Here is a 14,507-nt window from a genome sequence, read left to right as displayed (position 1 = left end):
GCAAGTCCGACTATGTCTAGTCGGAACTTTTCTGCCTCGCACACCAGTTCGGGCTCCTTTCCAGCCAGAGAGGTGACATTCCATGTCCCAAGAGCCAGCTTCTGCAGTCGGGAATCGGACCGCCAAGGTCCCTGACTTTGGCCGCCGCCCAGCTCACAATGCACCCGACCCCTTTGGCCCCTCCCACAGGTGGTGAGCCCATGGGAAGGGGGACCCATGTTTTCCTTTTGGGGCTGTACGGGCGAAGGCCCGGCCACCAGGTGCTCGCCTTCGAGCCCCAACTCCAAGCCTTGCTCAAGTGGGGGGCCCTGGTGACCTGCATCCGGGCAAGGGGAAAACGAATTCCATTCACAGTATTCATCATAAGGGTTTTTTGTGAGCCGTGCTTCGTCTGGCCCCTCACCTAGGATCCTTTTGCCATGGGTGACCCTGCCAGGAGCATGAAGCCCCAGACAACTTGGCTTACAGAGGGGAAGAGATCGACTCTTAGCTTTGTTTTATTTTGTGATGTCTGATTGCCTTATCCTAGTATCATTGGTGCCGACGTGTATCACTGTATGTGAATAGCTAATGTTATATGTCCTACGCTGGTGTCTAGTTATGTTGCAAGCCAGCTCCCTAAGGTTAGCTTCAATGTCGGTTGCTCTGGCCCCAGAATGCACATAACCTGGATTTTTAAGATTGTTTTGAGTAATGGCCTTATTTATGACTAAGATCAGACAGCCAGTAGACCACATGTGTCAAAGTCAAGGCCTGGGGGCCAGATACGCCCCACCACATCATTTTAAGTGACCCGCGAAGACAAATTGCGCATCGAATTCATATGCCAATTCCAAAATTTCAAATTGTTTTCACTTTTAAAAATAGAGATATTGTTAGCATTTTTTTATTACCATTCATTTTTTAAATAATTTTTAGTTTTAAATATTTGATTTGATTTCAATATTTCATATTTAAATATTTGAACAGTTTTTATTAGTCTCTGTTTTGAAAACTAGTTATTCATCAGTTTGATGTGTAGCCTATACTATATAGTATACAATATGAGACGTTCATACATTTATTTGGGTTGACAATTTGAATGGCCCTTTGAATCAAACTATGACGATGATGCGGCCCGCAACAAAAACAAGTTTGACACCCCTGCAGTAGACCGTGATGGATTACAATGGCTATGTATCTTCACAGGCCCATCATGGTTAGCAAGCCGCTTACCGCTAATGCTAACCTTTTTCTAACCAATTCACTGGAAGGGGCAGTCACCCTCCCCCATCTGCGGACCCGACTCAAGATTTTTCATTTCATCCTTTTTTTTTTTTCTTCTTACCCTCCAGGGGATGCTGCTAATATTTTTCACTGTGGAGATGTGAAGACCTTTGAGACATTTCTGTGATTCAGGGCTATATAAATAAGTTTGCCTTTACTTTAGTGTGGTTTTCTGGCCTTCCTGTTTGGAGTTTCTATTTTCTCTCCTTGCCTGCGAAAGCTTGTTTTGGGTACTCTGGTTTCCTCCCACATTGGTACGCTGTTTTTGAGACTATAATAATGAATGATGAAAGCTTCACAGTAACTTGCTGTCATTTCTTAAGAAAGTGTGTTTTAACTATCTTTTTTGGTATTTTTTTTTATCATACGCTTTAACCACGCACCGAATAAATGCAAGGTAAATGTTTAGTCCGAGGCTGGAACACAAATTTTTACATTCATTTGAGAAAGTTTGCAAATGTCTCAGATCGCAAATGAAGTCGGTAATGAATTAAATTTATGAAAAGTCCCACCTTGTGAAAATTCTCGTTTTTTTTTATGACGTAACGTTTCACTATTGTTTCATTTTGCTCAGCAGCAAACGAACCAGATGAGAGAGCAACCCTGCAAAGACACAAGACTGGAGTTTCCTTTCCTATTAAGGTTTTGAACCATGAAGCTTTTCCAATACAGCCTCTGGGAATGTCAATATCAATGCCCATTTCCACTGTAGACAGCGTAGTGAATGCATTTCCTGCCATTGATAATATTGAAATCACACCTATTAAGAAGGAAGCCTTGTCAGACTCAACTCCTCCCTTAGGTACTGATGTGATTATTACACATGGAGTTTTCCCTGTAGTAGATGATAATTTCAGTCCAGCCCCAGGTCAAGTAGCCACAACAAAGACACCCAATTCTGAACTTGGTGATCAAGCAAGTACCAAAACCCCTTCCTCATTGAGCAACGACACTTCCGATTCCGATTCTGACTCTGAAGATGACGAACATGAAATATCTGAGCAAGACGTATCAGAAGTCCCACAGAATACACAAGTAAAGTTCCAGCACATGACATCTCACGAAAAGGGTCATTCTAATGACCAAAATGACGAGATTTTACCAGAACTTGAAGCCAATAATGCCCCTGCTCCTTTGCCAGCAGAAGCTGCACATACAGAAGCCTCTAAAAATACCAGAGAGGTACAACATTTTAGTGTCGATGAAGAACGAATAAATTCTGCCCCACGATTCCAGGATGTGTCAGAAGATGTATCAGATATCAATGAGACTGACTTAGAAGGTGAACTATGTTCTTTTAAATTAATAGCGTGCCCAGGATCTCTCACTGTCCCTCTTAGTGTTGAAAATTCTGCAGTTAAATCTGTGATTGAGGTTTCATCTCCAGGACAGGACCTAGAAATCACAGAACATGTGTGTCCTGAAGTGAATACTGCACCCATGCTTGTAGAGGATGAATCAGCCCATCAAGGAACTGTTAAGCCCCCTTGCGGAACTGCTGCTTTCCAAGTAGATGGCGCTGTCCCCTCTGGAACAACGAGTGATATTCCAACTATGGTCTTCACCACATCGCAGAGTACCAGTGAGCAACTGCACACTATGAGAGGAGAACACCAGACACAGACTCCACGTGAGGGTAACACTACACCATCCAACTTAATAATTCTGTAATCATTCTATGAGAATCTTTCATCACCTAGAGATGGCCACCTCAGTAATCATAGCAACTCATTCAGCATACTATAACTTCCATGAGTTTTGGGGTGGTATAATTTTTGCATTTTTGGCATTGATATACCACCACAACCATATAAATGTGTAATTTGAAGTGTGCAATTTCTACTTAACAAAAAAAAATATATATGTATATATATATATTTGTTTGTTTGTTTCCTTTGTTTATTTCGAACATTTAAAGAAATACAAGAAAAGAAAGTAAAAAATACTGAAAATAATAACTCCATAGTACAATAGAGAAGAAAGAAAAGAAAAAAAAAACATTGCGTTATAAATTTTCACTTTATCATAAAAATCTTATTTGTTCAAAAGGGAGTAGAAGGAAGCCTAGGCTTATCTAGCTCTACCCCTTGTAACCACATGTTTGCTTGTCCATTTTCAGATATGTTAAAGATATACATATATATACATATACATACATACACATATACACGTACATATACATATATATATATATATATATATATATATATATATATATATATATATATATACATACATACATATATACATGCATGTACACATACATACATAGACACATACATATACACATGCATACATACATCATCCAACATCCAATGGCTCAAGATGGCGGCGCGTGCACACGCAGCGGCCACTCTCTGTCCCGTTCGGTGTTGTGTGAGTGTTTACTGAGTGTTTGTCCGGCAGTTTTGTGTGTGTTCGTCTCGTGTGATACGTCGTGCTACTAGTGCGGCGGGCATGTTCTGCTCAACATCGGCGGAAGTGGATTTTATGGCGTTCTGGACTTTGGTGCGGAGAGATTAAGGGCGCTCGGACTGCTTCGTCATGGAGCGACGCCGGACTGGCCTGCTCTTCCTCCCCCGGTTGGACTGTGTCGTGAGCTCGGACTGCTCTGTCCTGGAGCATTGTTGGGATGCGTCGGCAGTGGGTCTGCGAAGCAGCAGAAGAGGGGCCAGCACGGAGACGTCGGGCCAGGCTTGCGGCCAACCCAGCTCGCCCAGCGTTCCATTCTCCTGGCGTACGTTCGTTCGCGACAAGATGGGTTGCGTTCGTCTGATAGGATCCACGAACCGGACAGTGCGTGCCTGCTGTGTGCTCGTGTTCACAGTGGCCTGGTTGACTGTCATCTTACCGGACTCTGCTGTGCATCGGGAGCGGCTAGCGTGCTATCACGCTTATTGTTCATTGATGTTGACTTCTTGTGTTATTTTTCCTGTGTTGTTTACTTGTATGTGCGTTGTGTACTCTGTCTTGTCACCCTGGGATAGTGAGAAACGTAATTTCGATCTCTTTGTGTGTCTTGACATGCGGAGGAATTGACAATAAAGGAGACTTTGACTTTGACTTTGACTTTGACATACATACTACACACATATATACATATACACACATATATATATATATATATATATACATATATTTCAGGAGTGTAGCTTTCGTCCTGGCCGTGGAACAGTGGAGCAGCTCTACACCCTCAGCAGGATCCTCGAGGGTGCGTGGGAGTTCGCCCAACCAGTCCACATGTGTTTCGTGGACTTGGAGAAGGCGTTCGATCGTGTCCCTCGGGAGGTTCTGTGGGAGGGTGCTTCGGGAGTACGGCGTGCCGAGCCAACTGATAAGGGCGGTTCGGTCCCTGTATCACCGATGCCAAAGTTTGGTCCGCATTTCCGGCAGTAAGTCTGATTCGTTCACAGTGAGGGTTGGACTCCGCCAAGGCTGCCCTTTGTCACCGATTCTGTTAATAACTTTTATGGACAGTATTTCTAGGCGCCGCCGAGGCGTTGAGGGGGTCCGGTTTGGGGACCTCAGCATCGCGTCTCTGCTTTTTGCAGACGACGTGGTGCTGTTGGCTTCTTCAGGCCGTGATCTCCAGCTCTCACTGGAGCGGTTCGCAGCCGAGTGTGAAGCGGCTGGGATGAGGGTCAGCACCTCCAAATCCGAGTCCATGGTCCTCGATGGGAAAAGGGTGGAATGCCCTCTCCGGATCGGGGATGAGATCCTGCCCCAAGTGGAGGAGTTTAAGTATCTTGGGGTCTTGTTCACGAGTGAGGGGAGGATGGAGCGTGAGATCGACAGGCGGATCGGTGCAGCGTCGGCAGTAATGCGGACCCTGCACCGGTCCGTTGTGGTAAAGAGAGAGCTGAGCTAAAAGGCAAAGCTCTCAATTTACCGGTCGATTTACGCTCCTACCCTCACCTATGGTCACGAGCTATGGGTCGTGACCGAAAGAACGAGATCCCCGATACAAGCGGCCGAAATGAGTTTTCTCCGCAGGATGTCCGGGCTCTCCCTTAGAGATAGGGTGAGAAGCTTGGTCATCCGGGAGAGACTTGGAGTAGAGTCGCTACTCCTCCACGTTGAGAGGAGCCAGATGAGGTGGCTCGGGCATCTCATCCGGATGCCTCCTGGACGCCTCCCTGGGGAGGTGTTCCGGGCATGTCCCACCGGTAGGAGACCCCGGGGACAACCCAGGACGCGCTGGAGAGACTATGTCTCTCAGCTGGCCTGGGAACGCCTTGGGATCCCCCGGGTGTGGTTTGGGTGGCCGGTAAATTAGAACAGCATTGATCTTGGACGGAGGTTTTGATTTGAAGGCCAGATATTCAAAAGAGGACACTTCAGGTAGACGGGCGAGATGGAGCCGGTGTCGGGAGGCCAGACGCAAACAAGTTCTCTCCGTGATGCTCCAGCTCCAAGCTGCGCCAGGGTAGCAGGTCAGTCCACCGGAGTAATCAGAGGGACTGGCACCGGAAAGACGGGCTGGAACCAACGGCTACACACGAACCGAACAGGAGGAGAAAATCCGCAGCGCAGTTCAGCCAAGGAGGAGACTCTCAGGTGAGCTTTGAGGCGGACAATCACACTGTCACATCTCCCTCGTCTTCTAGAGCGCTTTCTCTGGGGGAGAGGGCATGACAGCCGGCGTCGGTGTTCGGAGCCGCAGGGTCCGTTGGAACGGGACTTTTGGTCGCGTTCCCTCCGGGGAGAGACATTAGATAGTCGGCGCAGGTGTTCAGGAATGTCCGCCAGCACCGTTGTTTGCTGATCGAAAAATGGGCGATCAGGTAGCAGTGGGGATTCAAACCAAGCCCCAAGGTCAAGGAGCGTTTGGCGATCATATGTCAGCAGAGCAGAAACATATCGGAAGGCAGCAGGAGCAGGGAAAAAGACTTAACAGCAAAGGAGCGAGGCAGACGGCTTGCCATCACGGGCGCCATCTTTTTTTCATTAGCTCCAATCCTGCTCCAAGCGTATTTTCCTTTCACTCTTGAGATCCTTAGTTTTGTTAATTCCACTCCACGTTCGTTTCTTTCACTCTTGAAACCGTCTGCGTGGTGAGCGTTAGCTGCGTGGCGAGCGTTAGCTGCGTTTATTAATGTCAGTACGTTTATAGGTATCAATATTTGAGCACATGTGCCACACTGTAATCTTCTAACTAATCTGTAAATTTTGGTCCATGGATTATATACTTACACCCCTCTGTTGCGATAGTGTTGGCTCATGGGATATAAACTTGACCCGCCTGGTCAGATCTTTTAGGATCTAAAATTTTGAGTTTGGCAATGAGGGACTTCCGGCCTTGGACAAAAGTCTAAGAGTTGACAACAGAGACCAGAGAGATGTAGACTATGCTTCAACAAGTGATGTGTGGACTCAAAAAGAAGATAGACAAACTTATTTGAGTCCAGCATGGGAGACAACGAGCTGTGATTGGTTGAAGCAAGGGCCGTCCGATGCTGGGGAGGGTGTCTGCAAGATTGTGACTCCAAATCTCTTGAAATTTAGTAATTTCTCATCGCTGTATTCAAATCAAACTTTCCAATCTATCAAACATTCAGTTAATTTATCATTGTTGTATTCAAATAAAATGTCACATTTTGTCCATTATTTTGTTTTTCTGTCTTTCTTCCTCTTTTTGGTCACGGTGGTATTATAAGTAACACCATGGAAATGAAATCAGTGTGTCTGGCAATGTAAATCCTTTGTTGAAATTGGGACTGGACTAGATAAGCAGAATTGCTTCAACCGTTTCCCTTTTTGACATGTCATATGAAAACACAACATGAAATGAGGTTGTAATGAATGTTGATTATGTGCCTGCCAAAATAAACAAATCAATTAAAAAAAAAAAATCAACATTAATGCAACATTCCTATTATGAGCGCTACTATAACTGCTCCGGGTCGGCAGTTGCTAATGCTCAATGCTATCTTGGTTCAACAGCTTTAAACAAGTCAGTGAACTTCATATTATCCAACATGTTTTGCTTGGTCACAGCAGCTTTTGCAAGCTCACTGCTTTTAAGTCAAAGGCAGTCGATTTTAACAAAACAAAAGAAATGGAGCTGCTGCATCTGTTGTAGAGGTTCCCTCCGGCCACTAGAGGGCACTGGGCTATTGTTGATGACGTCTTGGTGCGTCACCCTTTTCAGTATTTTTTTCCGGGTCATGTCTTCCCCGGAGCTTTACGTGTAGCTCGTATCGCATTGCCAACTTTACCCCTGTAAGTGGTCCCATTATTAGTTGTGTGTTGCAAGTGTTCCCTGCACATTAATTTTATTATGATTGTCGCTGAGATTCATACATGTCTGTATGTTTGCAGAGCTTCATCTCTGTCAATAAACGTTACGTTAATAAAAGGTATGCGTCCCCACAGAACCATCTCTTTCCGGACAATCTTCTTTGTATATATTCTCTTACTAATGGTAATTAAACATTAAAACACCTGCAGCTTATAGTCCGGTACGGCTTATATAGGAACAAAACAAGATTTTCCTCCAATTTTAGCTGGTGCGGCCTATAATCGGGTGCGGCTTATAGTCCGAAAAATATCTTAAAAATGAAAACCACTTGTTTGTTTCATGAAGTGAATACAACAGAAAAACTGAAAAAATACATTTTTATTTTATCTGAACAACAGGTTATTCGATAAAAATTCCAGCGTGATATCTGAATACCAAAATATTTTATAGCTTTAGCACTAGTACTTATAAAAATAGTCTTGTACCGATCCAGTCATTTTGGCCTGTAACGGATTTTATCCAGATCCAGTGGATCAGTCCCTATCACCCCTATTCTCTGCCAAGTTCCAAAATCTTATCCACGCCCCTGGCAGTCTATATAATAGGATATAATTTTTCAGAACAAATGAAATACACAAAGATTACCGAGCTTCCCGTTTGCCGTCAGCCAAAATCTCTGAAATATAGGAAGCAAAAAAAAAGAGAGAAAAAAAGTGCCTCCCCAGTCATGAACCTCACCGCACGTCATTAACACATACATATATACACATACATACATACTATATACACATACATAAATATATACATACATACATACATATATACACATACATACATATATACACATACATACATATATACACATACATACATGTATAAATTCACATAACATACATACACATGTACATGTACAATACATACACTTGCGTCTATCCATATACATTCACACGCTTAAATGTTTATACCCATATACACATATACCCACAAGTATACATATCCATGCATACATACATATCCATGCATATGCGCCGAGCTTTCGGATACAGTTTTACGCTAAAGCCACCCACAAACCTTCCCCTGGAATCCTTCCATTAAAATGAGTCGCCCAAGGAAAAGCAAGGTGGACACTGAGTGCTGAGTGTTTAAAAAGAGTGGCCAATTTGGCTCGACGTACGCGACGTGACGTTCAGCCACATGAACATCAACATCAACCCGTCACAGATCTAGGTAAACGGACCAACACCTCGGATCTCTCCTAAGAATTGCCACTATGACACACTAGCAAAAAAAAGGGAGACCAACAACACTGTTCCCACTGAAAATGAAGGGGAGGCTTTCAAGTTTGTTGTAAAAAAAATGCATTTTGAATATGATCTGTACAAATAGCAGGGATTGAAACTAGCGACCATTCTCATTTTCAAACAATGCAGGATGCTCAAGGACATTGATGCACCACCTGTTTGTGACTAATTTTAACCTTTAAAGTTCTTAAGGCTTACTTTAAGGAAGTGTTTCCCGTTTCCTCACCTCTGTTACCAGGTGTTTGTGAGTTAAAACTGCTCTGATTTTCAGATACCCCTCACCGTGTTGCCGTTTTGATTACTTTATTCGGATGTATGCTTTCACCGATTCTTCAAGATGATATATTTGGTCAGAATGTTTGCCGTTTGATGTGACCTCATAAGATAAACATCTTTCATTAATCTGACCTGCAGGCACTGAAGTGATGGAGACTGTTATTCATAATAACAGTGTCGTATTTTATGAGAATCACTGATAGCAATTTTTTAGGGATTTTTTTTTTAATGCTGTTAATAAATGCATTTGTTTTCCAAAAACTTTTTTTGAATATTTATGCTTTACTACCTACTAAAGGTCAAAACCTTTTATGCAATGACCTTTACAGGTTGTTTATATTACTTCACACAAACACTACATCCATCTGCTCCTGGTTCGGCCCCCCGGTCAAAATTTAGAACCCAATTCGGCCCGCAAGTCAAAAAGTTTGCCCACCCCTGAGTCAAACCATGGTTTTATTTTTTTTCATTTCCTCATTTAACACTGATTCCACTTGTTGGATGCTATTACCTGAACAAAAAAATATTGGTGTCATCTGCAAAATTGACGATTTTTAGTTCTCTCGATACTTTGCACATATCATTTATATACAAAATAAACAATTTAGGGCCTAATACTGACCCTTGTGAAACACCACATGTAATATCCAAATATTCAGAGCAGTGATTACCCAACTTTACAAACTGTTGCCGTTCGCTCAGATAATCTTTTATCCAGTCTAATACTGTTCCCCTTATCCCATATTTTTCGAGTTTATTGAATAATATGTTATGAGTAATTGTGTCAAAATCTTTTTTGAGGTCGATGAATACTCCTATTGCATGTCTTTTGTTGTCTATTGCATCTGTGATTTCCTTGATTGATTCCATTAATGCCTGTGCTGTTGATCCGTTAACCCTAAAGCCATATTGGTTTTCTGCAAATAATTTGTTTTTCCAAAAATCCATCTATTTTACTGTTAAAAAGCTTTTCCAATATTTTTGAGAGTTGTGGCAATATTGAGATAGGTCTGTAGTTTGTAAAGTTGTTTGCTCCCATTTTTATAAAGCGGAATGACCTTAGCAATTTTCATTTCCGGAAGTGACCCAAAATAAACCGGAAGTGACCCAAATAGACCGGAAGTGACCCAAATCAAACGGGAAGTGACCTTATTTCAACATTAATTACCTACATTTCCGCTAACTTTTGCAATTTTTGTCCGATTAAACCCGTTTCAACATTTTAACCCCAAAAGTGAACCTCCTGAAGCCGTTAAATTCCTTTTGTTCCAAATTTCCCAAAATTTTGGCGCAATTGTTTTTTCTTTTAATTCCCATTGTTTCTCTATGGGGATTCGAGATTTGCTCTAACTTCTACAGTTTTTAACTGATTCAACCCATTCCAACTTTCAACTGTTCATCGTTTGCCTTCCTATTCCACAACTTCCCACTTACCAAAAATTCTCTACAATTTTGTTTTTCTTCTCTAATTTCTACATATTTCAACCGATTCAACCCATTCCAACTTTATTCACTTTGTTCACCTTATGCTTACCATATTCACCCCCTTGACCCCCACTTCCAGTGTGGCGGCCATCTTGGATTGACCCTGAAGTGCCCCCAATGAACCCAGAATGAACCGGAAGTGCCCCAAATCAAACCGGAAGTGACCTTAGGTAAATCGGAAGTGACCCCAAATAAACCGGAAGTGACCTTTTTAAATCAGAAGTGACCCCAAATAAACCGGAAGTGATCTCAGCTAAACCGGAAGTGATCTATATTAAACCGGAAGTGCCCCTAATAAACCGGAAGTGACCCGTATCAAACCGGAATTGACCTTAATTCAACACAAAGTGCCCCAAATAGCTACATTTGCACTAACTTGCATTTTTTGTCCGATTAAACCCGTTTTAACATTTTAACCCCAAAAGTGAACCTTCTGAAGCCGTATGTTTCGTTCCAAATTTCAAAAGATTTTGGCGCAATATCTTTTCCTTTTAAATTCCCATTCATTCTCTATGGGGATTCAACATTTGCTCTAACTTCTACATTTTTCAACCGATTCAAGCCGTTCCAACTTTCAAGTGTTCATCTTTTGCCTACCTATTCCACAACTTCCCATTTACCAAATATTCCAAATTCGAAATTCAACCAATTCTCCAAAATTTTGTTTTTCTACTCTAATTTCTACATTTTTCAACTGATTCAACCCATTCCACCTTTCAACTGTTCATCATTTTCCTACCTTCCCACTTACCCAAAATACCACATTTGCAATTTTGAAATTCACACCCAATTTTCCAAAATTTCCTTTTTCCCTTCTAATTTCTACATTTTTCAACCGATTCAACTCGTTTCAACATCATTCTGCAGCATTCCCCAAGTATTCATTCAACTTCTTCACCTTCACACACAATTTCTTCAGGAATTGCAATTTCTACTTATTATTATTCTACTTATTCCGCTCACTTTTTTGACGCCTAACTACTTCCACATACTTCAACCGATTCACTCCGTTCCACTTTTCACTTATTCCAAATATTCATGACACGGCTGCTTACATTTCTTACATTTTCCGTTTTCACAAAATTCAAAAATTTCCGGCAAATTTTTCCCCATTCATTCTTAATGGCAGATTCAACATTTCACATTTACGTTGTTCCAGTTTGAAATCCACTTAATTCAACACAATCAAATCACATTGGGGACATTCCCAAACTTGCCAAATTCATAAATTTTACGTTTTATTCTTTTAAAATTTGCACAAAATTTTGCAAAATTTCACTAAATTTAGTTTTTCACTTCTAATTTCTACATTCTTCCACCGATTCAACTCGTTCCAACTTTCAACTGTTCATCTTTTGCCTACCTATTCCACACCTTCCCACTTAGCAAAAATTCCACTTTTTCAAGTTTGAAATTTAACCAAATTCTCCTAAATTTTGTTTTTGTACTCTAAATTCTACATTTTTCAACCGATTCAACCCAATCCAATTTTCAACTGTTCATCTTTTGCCTACCTATTCCACAACTTCCCACTTACCAAAAATTCCAATTTTGAAATTCAACCAAATTCTCCAAAATTTCATTTTTCTACTCTAATTTCTACATTTTTCAACCGATTCAACCCATTCCAACTTTCCACTGTTCATCTTTTGCCTACCTATTCCACAACTTCCCACTTACCAAAAATTCCAAACTTTCAAATTTTTTCAACTCTAATTTCTACATTTTTCAACCGATTCAACTCGTTTCAACATCATTCTGCAACATTCCCCAAGTATTTATTGAACTTCTTCACCTTCACACGCAATTTCTTCAGGAATTGCAAATTCTAGTATTATTTTTATTATCTTCTGATTTATTTTTATAGTATTCTTTTAAGCTTAATCTTATAATATTAATTTATTGTTATATCTTTTATATTTATCTTTTTATCAAATCTATTTTTCCCATTACAAATAATGGAAAAAAATTTAATCTGTTCCAAGACTTAAAAAAAAAAACGCCTTTTTTAAGCATTTTTTCATTCGTGCATTTTTAAAGTTAGTTAAAGTCCCAATGATCGTCACACACACATCTGGGTGTGGTGAAATTTGTCCTCTGCATTTAACCCATCCCCGTGTGATTTTGATCCATCCCCTGGGGGAGAGGGGAGCAGTGAGCAGCAGCAGTGCCGCGCTCGGGAATCATTTGGTGATCTAACCCCCCAATTCCAACCCTTAATGCTGAGCACCAAGCAGGGAGGCATTGGGTCCCATTTTTTATAGTCTTTGGTATGACTTGGCCGGGGTTTGAACCCACAACCTTCCAGTCTCAGGGCGGACACTCTACCACTAGGCCACTGAGCTGTCCGATTGCGCAACTGCAGCGCACCGCCGACCGCGCAACTGTAGCGTTCCGCTGACCGCGCAACTGCACCACGCTGGCCGCATTATTGTGACAGAGCCGTCGCTGAAATTAAGAAAATATTTCATGATTACATAAGTCCTGATGTACTTTCCAAAATTTAAGTGGACCTCAGTGCGCTGGGAGCTTAATTTGGTCCGATTGCACAACCGCAGTGCGCCGGGCGCTCACTGTCGCATTACTTTAAGAGTGTCTTTGTGTTTTAGGATGGTTTTACTGCTCCCACTTGCTGTCTTTGGAGGCATGATTAGGGGTTAATACAATCCTTAAAGTAACAAAAATACAATAACAACAAACAGAGTCAGTCGGTATCTGGGCCGCGCGGTCGGGTTTTCTCACGTCCTCACGGCTTGTCTCGCGAGGCTCGACCTCCCAATTTTGATTCGACAACCGAAGCAAAAAAAATAATCTCAAATTTTTCTTTCTAATTCCGATTTGTTCGAGAAACAGGACGTTCGAAAACCGAGGTTTGACTGTATATATATATATTTTTTTCTGTGCGGCTTGGCGGCCCGGTACCAAGTGGACCGGGGGTTGGGGACCCCTGTTTTAGAGTACTATTTTTTTCGTCTGTCCTAATTCTTTGTTATTTATACTCCCCTGTTTCAATTTTGAAATAATTGTCATATACTGTGAATACTGGAAGGTGGTCAGTAACATCAGTAATTAATAACACGCTTGTTGTCCTGTTTTCTATCACATTCGTGAATATGTTATCTGTGAGAGTAGCACTCTGATGTTCCTCTACTGGGTGTAGTGATTGTAGGAAAGAGACTAAGAGCTATGCATTAAATTTAAAAAATCATCAATATTTTGTTGCTTGTTTGGATTTAATATATCAATGTTGTAATCCCTGCAAATAAAGATATTTTTATTGCCTTTTTGTATTATCACACTTTCTATCCATTCTGTGAACTTGTCAATGCTATAACCAGGAGCTCTATAGACACAGTTTATAATATATTTTTTCTTTTCAACACAAATCTGTATTGTGAGACATTCAAGAAGGTTGTCCACCACCTGCGTCTACAATTGTGAAATTCATATTAAAATCAACATAGATTGCAACACCACCCCCACCTTACCTCTGTTATGTATGAATTCATAGCCTTCCATCTCAAAATGCATTCCCTTCTCAGTCGTAATTCTGGTCTCAGAAACAGTAATTATATCAAATGGTTGTTTGAATGTGTTTAAATAATCCCTAATGCTACTAAAATTTGTATATAGACTTCGGCTATTGAAAAGGATAATAGATAGCTTAGCCTTTGTTAAGCTGTTCCTATTATACTGATCATTGCTGTAGTAATAGCATGTGTTGTTCATGGTGGAGAAGAAGTTATTGTCTGGGTCGATGTCCTGTTCTATGTCCAAAGTGCTGCTTTCGCTGTAATCAAATGTTAGTTGGAGTTGTTCATGTTCCTGTATCCACTGTATTACTTGTCCATTTTTGCTTAATGTAGGTTGAGTACTGTCTCTGAGCATTATGTTTGCGTTTTGTGTTGTTACCTCCATTCAGTTCCAAGTCCAATCGA

General features: G+C 41.4%; 1 protein-coding gene across 3 annotated transcripts in view; it reads left to right on the top strand.

Annotated features, from left to right (window-relative positions):
* Positions 1 to 14,507, top strand: part of ndufv3 (NADH:ubiquinone oxidoreductase subunit V3) — a 32,047-nt gene that overhangs the window by 12,445 nt on the left and 5,095 nt on the right. Inside the window, exon 3 of one of the 3 annotated variants that reach the window (XM_049728443.2) lies at positions 1,841 to 2,902. In XM_049728443.2, coding sequence (XP_049584400.1) covers positions 1,841 to 2,902 — 1,062 coding nt within the window. The remainder of the gene's footprint in view (positions 1 to 1,840; positions 2,903 to 14,507) is intronic. The other 2 variants (XM_049728441.2, XM_049728442.2) reach the window with 2 other exon arrangements.

This window comes from Syngnathus scovelli, chromosome 8 (assembly GCF_024217435.2).
Source record: "Syngnathus scovelli strain Florida chromosome 8, RoL_Ssco_1.2, whole genome shotgun sequence".
Classification (NCBI taxonomy): domain Eukaryota; kingdom Metazoa; phylum Chordata; class Actinopteri; order Syngnathiformes; family Syngnathidae; genus Syngnathus; species Syngnathus scovelli.
This window is presented reverse-complemented; position numbering and strand designations above follow the sequence as displayed.